At 39.4% G+C, this 19485-nt stretch overlaps 1 protein-coding gene and 1 non-coding gene across 2 annotated transcripts in view; both read left to right on the forward strand.

Annotated features, from left to right (window-relative positions):
- LOC133089549 (zinc finger protein 709-like) overlaps nucleotides 1–19485 on the forward strand; it is a 121019-nt gene that overhangs the window by 37908 nt on the left and 63626 nt on the right. The window contains exons 2-5 of the mRNA XM_061187609.1: nucleotides 219–345; nucleotides 1273–1333; nucleotides 1723–2324; nucleotides 2412–2987. Coding sequence (XP_061043592.1) covers nucleotides 219–345; nucleotides 1273–1333; nucleotides 1723–2324; nucleotides 2412–2987 — 1366 coding nt within the window. The remainder of the gene's footprint in view (nucleotides 1–218; nucleotides 346–1272; nucleotides 1334–1722; nucleotides 2325–2411; nucleotides 2988–19485) is intronic.
- On the forward strand, nucleotides 9476–9548 carry TRNAR-CCU (transfer RNA arginine (anticodon CCU)). Its single transcript has one exon. It is a non-coding gene; the product is annotated as a tRNA-Arg (tRNA).

The following is a 19485-nucleotide window of genomic DNA, read 5'->3' on the forward strand; positions in this document are numbered from 1 at the left end:
TTTAAAGTGATCACAGTGAAAATAAATAAATAATTTTCATGTGTTCATTATGCTGTTAAATTCATGAAGAAGTAAGGACATAGAGTCAGTTTCTGATGACCAAGACATAAATGTTTGAAGATGACAGAATCATATGTAATCTTCCTGTAAATTGAGTATAAATCCCCAGTTCTGTCAGACTCACACATCTTACTGGAAACATATTTGGTCTGTTTTAGGACCCAGTGACCTTTGAGGATGTGGCTGTGAACTTCACCCAGGAGGAGTGGTCTTTACTGAATCCTTTGCAGAAGAAACTTTACAGAGATGTGATGCAGGAAACCTTGAGGAACCTGGCCTCAATAGGTAAGCATGACAACATTCCTTCACTTCTTCAGTTAGAGAACAAGTATTTCTTGCCCATCAACATTGTTCCAAGATGTGGAATATGGAAAAGTAATACAGTAATCCCCCCTTATCTGCAGGGGATACATTCCAAGACCACCAGTGGATGCCTGAAACTGCAGACAGTACTGAATCCTATACATACATACCTATGATAATAAGTTTAATTTAGAAGTTTGGTGCACAGTAAGAGATTGATAACAATACCTAAGAATAGAACACGTATAATAGACATGAACTTAACATGCGTAAGTGTTAAGTGTCCATAACTTTTGCAGTTTGAGATGAGACAGCAAAACTAAGAGCAATTTCTTTTTCCTTCTTCACAATTTCACGATAGAAGATTCATTTTTCCTATAGATCTTAGCAACATCAGTGTATGATTTTTTTCTTCCCTTAAATCAAGAACTTTCATCTTTTCACTGAAAGGAAGCACTTTATAACTTCTCTTTGGCATATCCTAATTACCAACATCACTATTCTTGTGCTTTGGGGCCATCATTAATTAAAATAAGGATTACTTGAACACAAGCACTGCAATACCACCACAGTGATCTGAAAACTGAGATGGCTACTAAGTGACTGATGGGCAGGTAGCATATACAGCATGGATACACTGAACAAAGGGATGATTCACATCCTGGACAGAGTGGGACATTGCAAGATTTCATCGTACTACTCGGAAGGGTGCACAGTGTAAATTAATATTTTCAGACTGCAATTGACCATAGGTAACTGACACCACAGAAAGTGAAACTGTGGGTAAGAGGGGACTGCTGTACATTGGTAAATAAACTAAGCATGGTCACAGCTCATCGTGGACCTAGAATCTAATATTTTTCTATAATTTCTAATAATTTGCATTATTTTTCTGGGTCTGCATTTTAGGAAAAAAATGGGACAATCATAACATTGAAGATTGGTACAAAACCCAAGGGAGAAAACTAAGGTGAGTCACACACACAGTAGATAGCAGTGTGCCACATGAGAATCCTGGTATGTCATAAACTTTTTAAAATAAGCAAATAAAACCACCCCAGCTTCGAAGTTATCCTTAAATTTTTTTTCACTGAAAACATTTACTTAAACGTGACATAGATAGATGTCCAGTGTTTTTGGAAACAATATTAAGAAACCCAATATATTAACATTACTGTTTTCATAATAGGTATGTCAAGTCCTCTTACAGAGCTTTCAGTATAAATCACCCTCAAAAAATTCAGAAAGGGCAAAAAACCTTCACTTTTGCTATAAAATATAAAAATGTAATTCTAATACCCTACTAATAAATGTGAAATTGTTAAAGAAATCATTAATAATTTCTCATTTTTTACAAAGTCATATGGTAGAAAAACTCTGTGAAAGTGAAGAAGGTAATCAAGATGGAGAAACTGTCAGCCAGATTCCAAATCCTAATCTGAACCAGAAAACTCTTTCTGGAGTAAAACCATGTGAATGTAATGTGTGTGGGAAAGTCTTCATGCGTCATTCATTCCTTAATAGGCACATCAGATCTCACAGTGGACACAAACCATATGAGTATCATGAATATGAGGAGAAGCCATATAAATGCAAGGAATGTGGGAAAGCCTTCAGTTACCACAAATCTGTTCACAGATATGAAAGGACTCACACTGGAGAGCAATCCTATGAATGTAAGGAATGTGGCAAAGCCTTCACATGGCTCACAACCTTTCAAAGACACATGATAACACACACTGGAGAAGGACCCTATAAATGGAAGGAATGTGGGAAAGCCTTTAGTTGTTCCACTTCATTTCAAGCACATGAAAGAACTCACACTGGAGAGAAACCCTTCGTATGTAAACAGTGTGGTAAATCCCTCAGGTCTCCTCTGGGTTTGCGAATACATGAAAGAAATCACACTGGAGAAAAACCCTATGAATGTAAGCAGTGTGGTAAAGCCCTCAGTTGTCCCAGTTCCTTTCGAAGACATGAAAGGATTCACACTGCAGAGAAACAATATGAATGTAAACAATGTGAGAAAACCTTCAGTTCTCCTCTAGGTTTGCGAATACATGAAAGAATTCACACTGGAGAGAAACCCTATGAATGTAAGGAATGTGTTAAAGCTTTCATTTCTCTTTCAAGCATTCGTACACACATGATAACACACACTGGAGATGGACCTTATAAATGTAAGGAATGTGGGAAAGCCTTCATTTGTCCCAGTTCATTTCGATCACGTGAAAGGACTCACACTGGAGAGAAGCCATATGAATGTAAACAGTGTGGTAAAACTTTCAGTTGGCCCAGTTCCTTTCGAATACACGAAAGATCTCACACTGGAAAGAAACCCTATGAATGTACAGAATGTGGGAAAACCTTCATTTATCGCACCACCTTTCAAGGACACATAAGAAAGCACACTGCAGAGAAACACTATAAATGTAAAGAATGTGGGAAAGCCTTCATTTCTCCCTCAAGTGTTCGAACACACATGATAACACGCACTGGAGATGGACCTTGTAAGTGTAAGGAATGTGAAAAAGCGTTCAGTTTTCCCAGTTCATTTCGAATACTTCAAAGAACTCACACAGGAGAGAAACCCTATGAATGTAAACAATGTGGCAGAGCCTTCAGTTGTTACACATCCTTTCGAACACATGAAAAAACTCACTGGAGAGAAACCTTATGAATGTACAGAATGTGGGAAAGCCTTCATTTATTGCACTACCTTTCAAGGGCACATGAGAATACACACTGGCAAGAAACCCTACAAATGTAGAGAAGGTGGGAAAGCCTTCAGTTGACCCAGTTCCTTTCGAAGGCATGAAAGATCTCATACTTAATAGAAACCTCTTGAATGTAAACAATGTGGGGAAAACATCAGTTGGCCTTCATTCTTACATGTGAAAATTCCCACTGGAAAGAAACCCTATATGTGTAAGAAATCTAAGAAAGCCTGATACAAATTAATCCATGTATAATGTTCCAGTTAAAAATAACATGAAAGAATAATTTTTAGAATTATATCGTCTTTATCAGTGCCTCATTCTTAAAGGGTATCTCTCGACTGGATATTTACTACTTACGTTCAAAAATGAACACTGAAGTGAGATAATTCTGTAAGTACTCTGTAATCAATACTACATAATGATTAACAGGTACTGTTTTGCCCTTAAATCAATTAACATTTTTCTCTTTTCATTTTGGAGCTTGTTTGATCCATGGTTGAATTGACATGTATTTCTAATATGCAGGTTGGTTTAATTTTTATGTTTTGATCGTTTTGTGTGGGGCTATTGATGACATTTTGGTATTTGTTGGGATTTTCCTACTGGCCTCCTGTAGTGCCAGGTATTGGATATTCCTTACCCATTATATAGTCCATCCTTCTTATGAGAAAATCTACTCTTGTTTTGGCCAGAAGAGCCTTATTTCATTTTCTTTGCTAGTAAAAGATGGCATAAATTTGTAAATATCATAGTGTATATAGTCTCATGTGAATTATTTCTATGTTTTGTCCTTTGCTCTTTGTCATTCCTTCTGGCTAGGATTTGAATAATAGTTTGCATTAACACATTATTGACCAGGGGATTTTTGCAGAAACTAACACCTGTGGCCAGCGATTTGTTATGTAAATGAATATTGAAACACCCACGTTTGAGTAAATATCAACTTTTTTTGCACTTAATGTATTTATTTGAAACTTTGTACATGTCTTACTAAAGCATTCTAATATTTCTTTATAGTGTGATAAGCAGTATAGCAAGCACCTCTGTGCAGGGGAACAGAGCATCTATTACAAACATACCTTGTTTCACCGCACTTTCCCCTGGAAGAGCAGGCTTTCTGGCGGCATTTTTTTTTTTTTTTTGGTCCTGTGGGTATTATTTCCTCTAGAATATGTTCGTTTATTTTACCTGATAGTCGACAAGGTGGATCTTTGCGGGGGACTCTTTTAAAAACGCCACAAGAAGGACCAGGTGCGGGACTACCACTGCATTCACCAGAATGGTCAGTTACCCATTCTCTAGCTACTGCTAACAAAAATTGCTTGTAAGTCATTTTATTCTGTGCATTAAGGCTACAATAAATTTTAAATGCATTGAATAAACTGCAGTTACTCAAATGGAAACCCATTTTCAAGTTTTCCAGAGGATATTGAAGTTTGCCAGATACTGATCAGATCGATCAACTACTTTCATATATTTATTATACTCTAATATACAAGTGGGCTTAGTTATCTGATGGCCAGTCCTTCTGTCTTCCTTTCCTGTAGATGCTATGGAGGCGTCATGAATAGTTGTCACCCTGCAGACTAGCCTCTTGTCTTTCCATATAAGAAGAATCACTTCTCCCTTCCATAAGAATGTTATTTCTCCCCCCTGTAGATTTTTAGATTTCTCCTTTAATTGGTTTGGTAGACCATGATTCTCTTATAGTCCCACAAACTCTGGTTTTATTTTTCAACAGTATTTCAGATGTGGACACACTGTTTTATTTTTCAATAGTATTTCAGATGTGGACACACTGTTGTAATAATTGTCTTGGTAAATATGGTGCCATGAACCAAGATAAGGTTGTAGGACTGATAATATTGTTTCTCGCAGTTTCTTTACTTCACCTGTGTAAATCTCAAGGTTGCATATATACCCAGTTTCACTTTCGCTAACAATCCTGACCAAAATTCCTTATTTTGTAAGTTTTCCAGGATTTGAATCTGAGTTGTCCTCTCCACTTTATCATTCTCTCGTCAAGTGATAGCTCTTGTTTGGGTATACAGATTGATTGAAATTTTGGTAGAAAATAATCCAAAAGAGGTTTAACTTCTGAAATTCTGCAGGAAGTGGAGTTTTCTGAGTTATCATTAAAGTGAAGAAATGTCTATTTGTTCGAACCTTCTTCTCATCATAATCTTTCGAAAGATAGGTGTTTCAATTAAGGGATCAGTCGACCAATATTCTTTCCAGTGTGACTTTCTTATTTGTCCCATCAAAAGTATTAACCCAAGAAACTTCTTCGTGTCACTACTGGTTACATCAGTCCGTTTTAAAGCCTTACCATACTTTTTATATGATTTTTCATTCTGTTGGTGATACAAGTTTGTTTGAGAAGGAACCAACTCAAGAAAGTTGTTACCAAAAATTGTTATTTCACTAACACTTTGTGGGTTATTTGCACCTGGCACACTGTAAAGTCTTCTGATTTTCATGAAATGTTGTCTTCAGTCCACTCTTCTGTAGAAGCAAAGGAGCATTCTCCAGCACTGTGAGTTTCATTTTCATTTCCTGTATCAGAATCAATCACTAAGGTTTTTTGTCTTTTTGTTGGTCTAATATTCACATCGTCTGAATCAGAACTATATTCTGAGACACTAGTATATACATCATGTGGACAATCAGAGAAAGTATCTGCATAAAATTCACCAAAAAATTCTTCTTCACTCAAAATTTCACGATGCGTCATTTTTGAAAATTGTATGGTCTTAACTTGCGTTTATAATAGATACAAGGTTGGAACAAAAACCTAACAGAGCAAAATGTGAATGATAATGACAATCACAAGTTGTATAATGAACCTTGATCAATTTTAAGCTCTAACAACTTTGCACAGTGATGTTAATTGTATCACTCTCTAAAAACGTATTGGTACATCTCTCAATAACATTCAGGTAACAAAAGATGTATTAATACATCTCCTGTCAATAATGTGTTAAGAGGGACTTCCCTGGTGATCCAGTGGCCAAGACTCCGCACTCCCAATGCCGGGGGGCCGGGTTCGATCCCTGGTCAGGGAACTAGATCCCACATGCTGCAACTAAGAGTTCACATGCTACAACTAAAAAAAAAAAAATTCCACATGCTGCAACTAAGACCCAATGCAGCCAAATAAATAAATAACTACTAAAAAAAATAATTGTTAAGACAGACCTATCACTGAACAATAAAATGTAGAATTGGAGTTGGCTCTCCTACATTGTTTTGTCACCTGGGTAATGTGACATTTTCTATAATCCATTTCTCTTATGGTTCCATGTGAGAATTCACATGTAGCCTCACTCGCATGAGATTTGGAATTCAGAAGTACGGGAGGCATTAGTCAGATTTCAGCACCGTGCAGGGAGACAGACACGTGTAGGAACTTTGAGGACACTTGTTCTAGCCTGTTGTCCTGATTCCTTACCCTATCAATCCAGAATATCCTGGAAACCACAATCAGCTGGTTGACTTCCATTGGAAGACGTGTAGGTTTCCACACATCTTCACAAGTTCCACATCAAAGATCCATCATATTTTGGATTTTCCTGCAAGTTTCCATGAGTCCACCAGGCAACTAATTCTAACTTTCATGGTTCAGAGTATTCTCTGATGCTTGGACTTCCATCTTCTCTAGATCATATTCACATAAGGTCTAATTTGTGTAGTAAACACCTAATTCTGGTAATACTGCTAGTGACCATGTGTTCCTGATTCCACTATGACAGCTATGGTTGCACAGTCCAAAAGAACCACATTGGAGTTTGTTCCTCTGCTGCACTGTTCAGTGACTGCCCTGGCCCCGTCCCTCCAAGTGAGAATTGGCACACCTTCCTCATATCAGGCAGATTGTGGGTGCTTCCCGTTGCTCACAGCTGTACACAATTCCTCAGTACATTTTCAATTATGTTTCATTGTGATTACAAACAATACATTTTTGTTGAACAAAATCTTCTGTTGTTTCTTAGAAATATTTTCATTAACTGTTTTCATACAATTTGCATACTAATAAATGTGTTTTTCATTTCCTGAACACGTATATTAAAATATTCTGTTGTGACTATGGATTTTCAGGTGAATTTTGTAATTTGGTCAAGTTAATTGCTACACATTCTCATTCAATAATCCCTTGTGTATACATGTTCGGGTATTTCTTTCCTTGGGTAAATTTTATTTTTATTTCTACATAGTTATGATTTTTGTCTTGAAACGAATTTCTCATTTGTTTCTTCAGCGTCATGTGGCCAGAACCCACTGGGATCACACCAGCAGTCAACAAGAGTGGTGTCATAAATTGTAGTACTCAGAATGACCACAAACCCTAAATGACTGGATTTATCAGTAAGAGGTGCTCAAAAGGATTTATGATATGGGCTTTTGCTAGGTGATTTGATTACTCTTCAGGGAAGCAAGATGTTTCTGGATGTACTGGATGCTGCAAGAAGGTGAACTTAATTCTATCATAGGTAATCATAATCAATGTTTTCTAGAAGACAAAAACAGTGTAGTGAAGCTAAATCTAATTCACAGGAAGCTCCACAGTCAGTCATATTATTAAGAAGAGCAGAATCTTGGTCATTTTTATGATTTGGAATTGTCTCATCATTTTTAGTGATATGGTTACAAAATACCCTTATTTTTGTCTTGATCCATTTGTGATCACTGAACAGCTTTGTCTGATGATGGAAGTGTTTGACATTTTTCTCTTCAACATGATAAAAGAACACAAGGCCAGCATCCAGTCCCCTGGTGTTGCTTTTTGCCTTTCCTACCCGTTATCTAAACACTCTTATACTTCCTGTGGTATACTGGATGGATAGTGTTTACCATAAAGTACCTCAGTGAAAATATATAAATTCACTTCTTAGTAAAGTATACGATACCTTTTAATATCTCCTTTATAACTCAGCTGAGACCTATATGTTCAGGTAAATTGTGAGAGAACACAAACCTAGCAAGAGAGAGAGACAGGATCACTGTTCCAGTTAAGCATTCCTTGCTCAGAGAGACTATACTCTTGATGCTATTTCAACATGCCTGGCACTAGATTCAACACATACCCAGTTTAGCACAAATAAGGCACTCTAGGATTTGGATATAGAGGCATGAAACAAGTTCTTACAGTCCTGGTGCTCATATTTTTGTGGGAAAAGGGAGATGATAGTTAACAAATGATAAAGCTTTCGTTTATAAAATGGAAATGAGAGTTTGAAGGAAAGTAAATAATGACATGTCACATAATAGAGAGGCTGGGAGTGTGTGTATATCTTTCTTATGAGGGTAGGAGCCTCAAGTGAGTGAGGATGTCATTACTGATCACTTGCATTTCTATTAACTTACAAGAACTGCTTGGGTGTGGAAGTAAATAGAGGGCAGCAGTGTAGAAAGTCCTGCTTTCTTTGATTAACAGTAAAGATTCCCCATAAAGGTAAAGATATAGATATGGTTCATCTTCATTTCTGCAGTTTCCTGTATACAACATGTGATCATGAGTTTGGACATAGGTTTCTGGGACTTGAGATTTTCCTTTGATCTGGCCACAGATATTTGTGGCATCTTTTTGTTTAATATCCTTTAAGAAACTATTCACTTTAACTATATCAAGTTTTATATTTGGCATTTTCATTTTGCTTGTATACTGACTGACACAGTATATACTGTTAAACCCTGGAGTTCCCCCCAGTCTGAGAAAAGGTTATGTTCATCTGCACTGTTCTAGCCCATCCTGAGTTTATACTGTGAGTAGAGTGATATTTATGTAAGTCTACTGTGATTTCCTGGTGGAAACAACAAAAAGAGCTATGGATGTTTAGAAGGCAATTATCCAAGGAATAACTGAGGTGAGCTACAGAGAGAGGGTATCATTTTGAGTAATATCCTAATTTAATGTGAAAGGAGATAGTGGAAAATTTTAATGCCTTTCTATAAGAGAATTAGTTGAAAGCTTTTTTTTTCAGTGACCCACAAAGCCTCATATCCCATCTTACTGTTCACAGGTATTATTTCTATATGCTTAGACTTCAAGCACATATTCTAGAGTAGGAGGATACAAAAGTAACAGCTCTGAGTTTTATTAAAGAGCAAAGGAAAGCCAAATTCTGTCCATTTTTAGTGCTAACTTACATTTTCTTAGCACTGTAAAGATTGTCATTTCATAATTATTAGTCTCCCTTTTGACGTCCCTGCAAATCATTCCTTCCATCATTCCTAACATCTTAACGAGAAGGTTAACCATGGTAGAAGAGGTTATTACCCAAACGTACAGAGCTCACAGTAATGGAATCTCAGTTTTGAAAGCCTAATGTATACCACCAACTTAACTGAACACTTGTCAAAATTTTAAACTCAGAAGAACACTGCAAGGGACTTCCCTGGTGGTCCAGTGGCTAAGACTCTGCGCTCCTAATGCAAGGGGCCCAGGTTCAATCCCTGGTCAGGGAACTAGATCCCACGTGCCACAACTAAAGATCCTGCATGCTGCAACTGAAGAGCCCATATGCTGCAACTAAGACCTGACACAGCCAAATAAATAAAATTTTTAAAAAAGAATAACACTGCAAGAAATTACTGACTATGAAAGAAAATATGGCATCAAATTTCACAGATGACTCAAGTGGCAATATGTTCTATTTATGTTACATTCTGGAAAGGCATACATAGGGACCTAAAACATCAGTCAGTGGTGAAGGGGTTTGGTAGGGGCATCACAAAAATGTTCTTTTGGGGTGATGGAGTATAACCCATCTTTTGGTGGTAGCATTACTGTACATTTGTGACAACTCACAACTACACTTAAAATATGGTATATATACATATTTAAAATAATTAACAAAAAACAATGCTTTCACATGCTAGGAAAATGTTCATCTTTGCTGAATCTTGATTTTTACATGTGCAACAGTTATTTCCACCACCTTTTGGTACTACTTACAAAGAATTGAAGGACCAGGAGAAAGGACTCGGTCCTCAACAGGCCTCTCTTGAAATCTCATCTTAATTTAGAAAACACCCTCTAGGGCTGCACTGGCCCTCATCTCATAACAGGAGTGGAGTAAGAGGGCTACCAGATCTTTTGAGTTTAAGTTAGGTTCCATGGTCAGATCTTTGGAAGTACTATGGTTCTGAAACATAAAGGTGTATCCCATAGTCTCCCCAAGTGGAATCTGCCTGGGAACATCCTAATTCATGATCATCAGCATCATATCTTTTCCAGGGTCATCTTAAGGCCATTTCCAGCTCTACATTTCCCAGCTCAAGCCTACTCTGTACCTCCTACTGGCAAACATCTTTAGAAATCCACACCTGCCCCACTCTGGAAAATTTCTCTGTGGCAACACCAGGGGGCTGTGAGCTGAGATGGTGGAAGAAACAGTGGTCAAACCCATGTCATGGGTACATACCTCTCAGCTGCAACAATCCCAGGTGTCCCATAATTATCATCTCTACTTGCTTACTTACAAAATACTTAAACATCTGCAGATTTTGGACAGGAAAACAAAAGGATCTAGACTCTGACCAAATAACAAGCACTACGTTAGCATTGCCTTCCCCACACTCCTACACCACAAAGGCCCTAGCAGCCACCCCTCATGCCTCTCAAGTCTCTAAACCACCCAAGATGGCCATAAACCAGGACATTCTGGTGTAAGAAACTATTCTCAGCCTAGTGCTAAACACAGAACAGCCACTGTTGGTAATGGACACAGTCTGGAAATGGAGGATCTCAGAGGCCCTGAGCTGATGATTCAGTGTAGCCAGCTTTCCATTTTGTCTTGGGTCGTGAAGCCAGGATCCCTCAGGCTTTTTTCACCACAGAGGCTTCCTCATTGAAAAGACAATGGTACCTACAGGATAAAGCCAAAAATGGGACCTCTGGCACATCTCAACTACAGGAGGAAGTGTGTTCCCTTCTGAGTAATGCAGTTGTTCTGGAGGAGGTCACCCCTTTTCTAGACTCATTGGCCATTTGGAGAGTCGCTTAGGATCACATGAAGGACCATGAGGGTTCATATACTTTATAGACCATGTGCTACCACCACACTTGATGGAGTCCACTGAAGAAAATGGCAGGTTCTGCCCCCGATCAAACAAGATATCCCTGATAAAAACTGCACCCAAGCATCCACTCAAATTCCAGCAAGCACGCTAGCACTACAGGATGCCCTGGCCAATGGTCAAACTCATCTGCACATTTTCACAGATCCTTTGACCGTTGCCAATGATCTTGCTATCCAGTCCCACCAATAGTGACAAGAACTTATCTAACTCCTTATCACCGCTCTGGAATAAAGAACTCTGGGAATGTCTTGCTTCACAGTTACCCAATCAAGGTCACGCCTAACTCTGCACATATGAAACCTCTCAGACCTGATGGTATTAATCTTGGCCCTGTGGGCCCATGATGTGTGACACCGTTGAGAGACCTCCACCCTAAAGCTCTAGGCAGAATGCAAGGGACTCCCCTCCTCTGCCATGGCTAACTTACTAACTGCCAAGTTTACCTGATAAGGGAAAAAATTCCCCTAGTAGTATAATCAATGGACATAATTTCCAGGCTGAGGAAGGGGTCCCTACAGCTGATGGAAAATAGACTTAATAGGACCCTTCATCCAATCAGCAGGACTACTTGCTATGCTCTGACCATGGTATATACTTATATTTCTCACTTATCCTATTAGACACGCCACTGATGAAGCCAAAACAGAAGGACTCACCAAGACACTGATGTGACCTACTCATTTCTCAAAAACAAACAAACAAGAAAAAACCTCAAGACACTGGGCTCTAGAAAAAGGCATTCAGCAGCACTTTTACTTCTTATGACCCCAGGATACAGCCCTCATAGAAGCTAGAATGGCTTCCTTAGACAAACCGTGTTAACTTCTAAGTGGGTCTTCCTGCTGTTTGAGGCATTAGTTAGACCCTCCCACCCCCTACCCTCCACCTTGGTATATGAGCCCATTACTTTGTTCTGATCCTCAGGCTTAGTGACACCTTATAAACAGAGGCCTTTCTGCATGAGACATTTCTGTCAAATGGTCATTCTCAACAATCCTTTTGTTTACTGTAAGAGTTTCCAGTAGCAAACACTCATATCCCACCACCGGACCTTCCTCCTAACACCACCTATACTCTGTACCCTGGATGTCAATATTTTATTTGGGGCATCCTCCTTCATAACACGCTATGGCCCTTCCCAACACAAAGGTGCTGTTTTCCTACCAATTTCACTCACTGTCCTGAGAGTCACTGGCATTGCCCAGGGTACACACGATGCCATTCAACAAACTCACATCACTGATCCCAGTCAAGAAATGTCTGAAACATTCTAAACACATGCAGCAGGCAACTAACATTTTAGAGACTTTCCATGAAGGGGAACTCCCTGGCAGCCATGGTGGCTGACTAGTTGGCTTTAGACTATTTATTGGCCACCCAGGGAAAGTTCTGTTCCCTTAAAGGATTGCTTGCTGCCTGTGGGTAAACAACATGGCAAGGGGCCACCAATAACTCAACACACGAGAAAACAAATGAAAATAACGAATAACATTACTAAGGTAATTGAATTGAGTTCTGGAACCCCACTGACATATTTTCCTGGATTTCTCCAACACCTTAGGATGACTGGAATTGGAATGCTTTTTTCAAGACTTCCTCATCTTAATTATAACATGTTGCTTGTGCTTTTCACATGGCTATTCAAATTCTTGTGAGATGTGGCATAATTCAGTCAACAAGCATCAGGAGTGAACTTTTAATAGACACTGATTCCATTTTTGATGTGTGACTGTTAATTGGTTTTAGATACCCACTCACCCCGCCTGGTCTGCAATAGGCAATCAAGTTACAAAGGTAGACACATGCCTCTTTTCTCTTTGTGCCACTGGATAGGAGGGTCAAACCTTGAATACCCAAACTCAACTCCTTGATACATTAAAGGCCCAACCCACTCTCCTCTTTGCTGCAGCCACCTGCACCCACTTACACTTGCCCTACTCTCCTAAAAATTGCCTTTGTGGAATAAACCAGGAGCAGAAGCCACTCGAGCCAGTAAACTGTAGGAACACATGAATTGCTGGAGACACAGTGTAAACTAGCTTGAGAATTAAAAGGTCTGCAGAACCCAGTCTTAGACGGCCACCCACAATTCACGAATTCTTCCTGCAGGAGCCAAACCATGTTCTTACCATAAAGATTTAAAAAAAAAAAATTGCCTCATGCTTCATGCAGCAAACAGGGAAATATTTTGATATATACACAATGTATTCTGTTCTTTGTGTCTTAGGCTATTTCTCAAAGGAAACTAGCTTGCCAAAGCTTTATCTGATTAGAGAAAGAGCAATTATGCAACTCCAGCCCTTTTCAGCTTTCCTCTCTGATTAAAAGAAAAAAAGAAAGGCTGAGAACTTTCTCTGATGTTCATAGTCCAGTCCATAGAAACAGTCCTATGCACAGTCTGTTCCACCAAAACTTTGCAGGCTTAATCATAATATAATAGAACATATTCCATCCCAAATACCTTACCACCATATATCACCAGGGTCCCAATATAGTAACAGTGGATTAAAACACAGAGCTGCAAGACATAGACTCTACTCAAGAATGAGCTTCTGGGACTACTCAAACACCAGGAAGAAAAATTCAAGGGCACTAGAGGATATTGAAGCTCCTTATACTTACAGCTATGTCAAGCATTAAACATACTCTAACCTCCTGTTCAAGAACACATAAAACCTCACACTAAAGACCTATTTACCTCAAATTACCTGATACATCTGGTTTTCAACCAAAAATTAGAAGGCATACTAAAAGGTAAGAGAAAACACATTGTGAAGAGAGAAAGCAATCATCAAAACAATACTCAGGTACAGGAGAGATTTTTGAATGACCAGGCTATTAATTTAAAATAACTATTAATTTCACACAAAGCTGATTTCAGAACAAGGAAAATTATCAGGGAGAAGGAGGGGCATTACATACAGATAAAAAGTGCCAACTCTCCAGGAAGACATAAGAAGCCTTTATTATACATATGCTGAAACATATTGATAGAATAAGTGATGCAAAAATGTACAAAACTGGAATATGAGGTAGACAAATCTACAATTCTATCTGAACATTTCAATGTCACTGTCAGTAACTGACAAATCCTGCAGGCAGAAAGTCAGTAAACATATTTTTGAAGAGAACAGTACCATCAATCAACTGGTTTTATTTGATATTTATACAATACGTCATCCAACAACAGCAGACTAGCCATTCTTCTCAAGATAACATGGAACATTTACCAGATAGACCACATTCTGGGCCATAAAACACGCCTGAAAAGTAAAGAATATAAATCCTACAAATAGGGAGAGACGGAGGGAGAGGGAGAGACAGGGAGAGAAAGGGAGAGACAGGGAGAGACAGGGAGAGAAAGGGAGAGACAGGGAGAGACAGGGAGGGAGGGAGAGAGGGAGAGGGAGGGAGGGAGGGTTTATTATATCCTATAATATGGTTTATTATAGGATATTGAATATAGTTCCCTGTGCTATACAATAGGACCCTGTTGTTTATCTATTTTATATATAGTATTTTGTATCTGCTAATCCCAAACTCCTAATTTATCCCTCCCCCTACCCCCTTTCCCCTTTGGTAACCGTAAGTTTGTTTTCTATATCTGTGAATCTGTTTTTGTTTCATAAGTTCATTTGTATCACAGTTTAGATTCCACATGTAAGTGATATCTTATGGTATTTGTCTTTCTCTTTCTTCACTTAGTATGATAATCTCTAGGTCCATCCATGCTGCTGCAAATCCTAATGACCTCATTTTAATTCAATCACTTCTTTAAAGACTCTATCTCCAAATACACTCACATTCGGAGGTACTGGGGGTTAGGGCTTCAACATATGAATTTTGGGGTGACACAGTTCAGGTCATAACACAACTCAAAAGTCCATCAACAAATGGATGGACAAAAAACTGTTTTCCATCTCTACAATGGAGTACCACGTAGCAATAAAGAGGAGCAAATGACATTGATGCACGGTGACATGGATGCATGTCACAGACACAAAACAATAGATACCATATGATTCCATTGGTGTGAAATTCTCAAACAGGTGAAACTAATGCATTGTAACAGAAATCAGAACTGTGACCATCTCTTAATGGGGATGGGACCCACTTGCGAGGGGTGCCAGGCAGGTGATGGGAATTTTCTCCATCTTGATCTGGGCGGTTGATGACAGACAAATACACATGTAAAATATCCAGCTACACTTAAAAAAAAGAGTCAGACCCTTATAAAAAATCCAGCTGTACATATAAGATCTGTGCATTTTAATAATAAAATCTGGAGAGAAAAAGCAAAGGTCAGAGTCACTCCATTCCAATTCTCTGCTTTATTTTGATTGTAGCAGTTCTCACTCTTTCAAATCCCCTTGTTCATTGTGGAGTTTGCCTGCCTGCCTTGTTCTTGAGACAGGCAGGGGTGGCATTGGTCTGTCTTATTGCTACGTGCATGCCCAGCCCCAGAACCAGGACTGCAATAGTCAGCGGTAGATCAGTGGTTGTGTGACGATGTCTGTGTAAGTTTTTGATTAGTAGTTGCAAACGATTGCATGTCAGTGTGGACAAAGCTGATAGGCACATTACACATGTGCGTGATTATGGTCACCGTGATGATGACGGGGTGTTAGAAAGGCTTCCTCATGACACAAAAAGAGGAAACAAGTGCTGACCATTCATTTTGACTGTCATGGGGTTCAATGTCTTTTTTGCTATAGCTTGCTTTTTAAAAACTGCAAACATGCTTGAGGGAGAAAAGCAGGTTGCAGATAGATATGTGTGGTAGAATAGATTAACCTAATGTTTTTAAAGACACAGAATAACTGAGTTTAGGGACATGAGATAACTGTGGAAAAACCTGGACAGGAAGGAGACAGACCAACACTTTCATAGTGGTTGTGTCTGGGGAAGCAGCAGACGGGGATCCGAGAGGCACACAAATGGGTTTCAGCTGTGCCTTGAATATTTATTTCATTAAATAAAGACCAAAAAAAACCCTGCTGTTGTGGAAAACAGTATGACAGGTCCACAAAAAATTAGAAATAGAATTACTGTAGAATAGAAATATGACCCAGCAATTCTACTGGGAATTGAAAGTGTGGTCTCGGGACTTCCCTGGCAGTCCAGTGGTTAAGACTCCACGCTTCCATTGCAGGGGGCATGGGTTCGATCCCTGGTCGGGGAACTAAGATCCCACATGCCATGCGGCATGGCCAAAAGATTAAAGAAAAGGGGGGGGGTCTCAAACAGATATTTGTACATCCACATTCATAGCAGCATGATTCACACTAGCCAAAAGGTGGAAGCAACCACAGTGTCCATCAACGGATGAATGAACAAAATGTGGTCCATTCATACAATGGAATATTATTCAGTCTTAAAAATGAGGGACTTCCCTGGTGGTGCAGTGGTTAAGAATCCGGCTGCCAATGCAGGGGACACAGGTTCGAGCTCTGGTCCGGGAAGATCCCACATGCCGCAGAGCAACTAAGCCCGTGCACCACAACTGCTGAGCCTGCACTCTAGAGCCCGCAAGCCACAACTACTGAGCCCGCATGCCACAACTACTGAAGCCCACGCGCCTAGAGCCTGTGCTCCGCAACAAGAGAAGCCACCGCAGTGAGAAGCCCACTCACCTCAACGAAGAGTAACCCCTGCTCGCAACAACTAGAGAAAGCCCGTGCACAGCAAAGAAGACCCAACACAGCCAAAAATAAATAAATTTATTTTTAAAATAATTTTATAAACTATTTAAAAAAAAAAAAAAGGAAGGAACTTCTGAGAATTCCCTGGTGGTCTAGTGGTTAGGACTCTGTGCTCTCACCACTAAGGGCCCAGGTTCAATCCCTGGTCGGGAAACTAAGATCCCACAAGCTGTGCGGTGTAGCAAAAAAAAAAAAAAAGGCTAAAGAGAAGTATTTAAAAAAAGAGAGAGGAGGAACTTCTGACACTTGCTACAATGTGGATGCACCTTGAGGACATCATGCTCAGTGAAATAAGTCAGTCACAAAGAGCAAATACTGTGTGATTCCACTCATATGAGGTCTCTAAAGGAGTCAAATCCAGAGAGACAGAAAGCAGAATGGTGGGTGCCAGGGGCTGAGGTTGGGGAGGGATGAGGAGTTAGTGGGGGTCTTTTTGGTTTTTGTTCTTAATTGAAGTATAGTTGATTTGCAATGTTGTGTTAATTTCCACTGTACTGCAAAGTGATTCAGTTATACATATACATATTCCTTTTCATCGTCTTTTCCATTATGGTTTATCACAGGATGTTGAATACAGTTCCCTGTTCTATACAGTAGGACCTTGTTGTTTACCCATCCTATATATCACAGCTTGCATCTGCTAATCCCAAACTCCCAGTCCTTCCCTCCCCCACCCCCTCTCCTCCTTGGAGACCACAAGTCTGTTCTCTATGTCTGTGAGTCTGTTTCTGTTTCTTAGGTAAGTTCATTTGTGTCATGTTTTAGATTCCACATGTAAGTGATATCATATGGTATTTGTCTTTCTCAGTCTGACTGACTTTGCTTAGTATGATAATCTCTAGGTCCATCCATGTTGCTGGAAATGGCATCATTTCACTCTTTTTTATGGCTGAGTAATATTCCATTGTATATACATAGCACATATTTTTTTAAAAATTTATTTTATTGAAGTATAGTTGATTTACAATGATGTATTAATTTCTGCTGTACAAAGTGATTCAGTTATACATATATATACATTCTTTTTCATATTCTTTTCCCTTATGGTTTATCACAGGATATTGAATATAGTTCCCTGTGCTATATAGTAGGACCTTGTTGTTTATCCATTCTCTACACAGTAGTTTGCATCTGTTAATACCAAACTCCCAATCCATCCCTCCTCCACCACCCTAGGAGTTGGTGTTTAATAGGGACAGAGTTTCAGTTTCACAAGATGAAGAGAGTTCTGGAGATGGAAGCTACTGATAGTTCCACAATGTGAAATTACTTAATGCCATTGAACTGTACGCTTAAAAATGGTTAAGATGGCTTAAAAATTTTTTTAAATCTCAGTCATGATTCTTGACTGAATAAATTAGATCATTAAGGGTTACAAAATGATTACCTCAGTCTATTCTTTCACCTACATTTATTAATTGCCATTCTATTGGAAATAGAGCTTTCTTCTGATCAGCAGGCACGATCTGGTTATCATGAAACACAGTTCCTGCTGGAAAGAGGGAAAAGGCTTCAATGATTTAAAAATGTGGCATTTGTAGGAATTCCCTGGCGGTCCAGTGATTAGGACTCAGTGCTTTCACTGCTGGGGCCTGGGTTTGATCCCTGGTCAGTGATCTAAGATCCCACAAGCCGCGCTGTGCGGCTGAAAGAAAAAAAAAAAAAAGCGGCATTTGTGAATAGTCACTTCAAATGGTAATGAGGTTTTTTTGTGTGTGTTTGTTTGTTAATTTTATTTATTTATTTTTGGCTGCGTTGGGTCTTCGTTGCTGCACACGGGCTGTCTCTAGTTGTGGCGAGCGGGGGCTACTCTTCGTTGCGGTGTATGCGCTTCTTATTGCATGGCCTCTCTTGTTGCGGAGCACAGGCTCTAGGTATGCGGGCTTCAGTAGTTGTGGCACGTGGGCTCAGTAGTTGTGGCTTGTGGGCTCTAGAGCGCAGGCTCAGTAGTTGTGGCACACAGCCTTAGTTGCTCCATGGCATGTGGGATCTTCCCAGACCAGGGCTCAAACCCATGTACCCTGCACTGGCAGGCAGATTCTTAACCACTGCACAACCAGGGAAGTCCGGTAATGAGGTTTTGAGCACCAGTGGATTTCCACTGATTAAATGTACGCCAATCTGCAGCCACTGTGGAAAACAGTATGGCGGTTCCTCAGAAAACTAAAAATAGAATTACCTCGGGGGTTACTTACAATTTGGGACTTCCCTGGAGGTACAGTGATTAAGACTTCACCTTCCAATGCAGGGGGTGTGGGTTCGTTCCCTGGTCAGGGAGCTAAGATCCCACATGCCTTGTGGCCAAAAAACCAAAACATAAAGCAAAAGCAATATTGTAACAAATTCAGTAAAGACTTTAAAAATGGTCCACATCAAAAAAAATCTTAAAAAAAAAAAATTATCATATGATCCAGCAATCCTGGGCATATATCCAGACAAAACTCTAATTCAAAAAGATACATCCACCCCTATGTTCATTGCAGCACTATTCACAATAGCCAAGACATGGAAACAACCTAAATGTCCATCAACAGATGAATGGATAAAGAAGATGTGGTACATATATACACAATGGAATATTACTCAGCCATTAAAAAAAAGAATGAGGGGCTTCCCTG

This window comes from Eubalaena glacialis, chromosome 4, assembly GCF_028564815.1.
Source record: "Eubalaena glacialis isolate mEubGla1 chromosome 4, mEubGla1.1.hap2.+ XY, whole genome shotgun sequence".
In the NCBI taxonomy this organism is placed as follows: Eukaryota; Metazoa; Chordata; class Mammalia; order Artiodactyla; family Balaenidae; genus Eubalaena; species Eubalaena glacialis.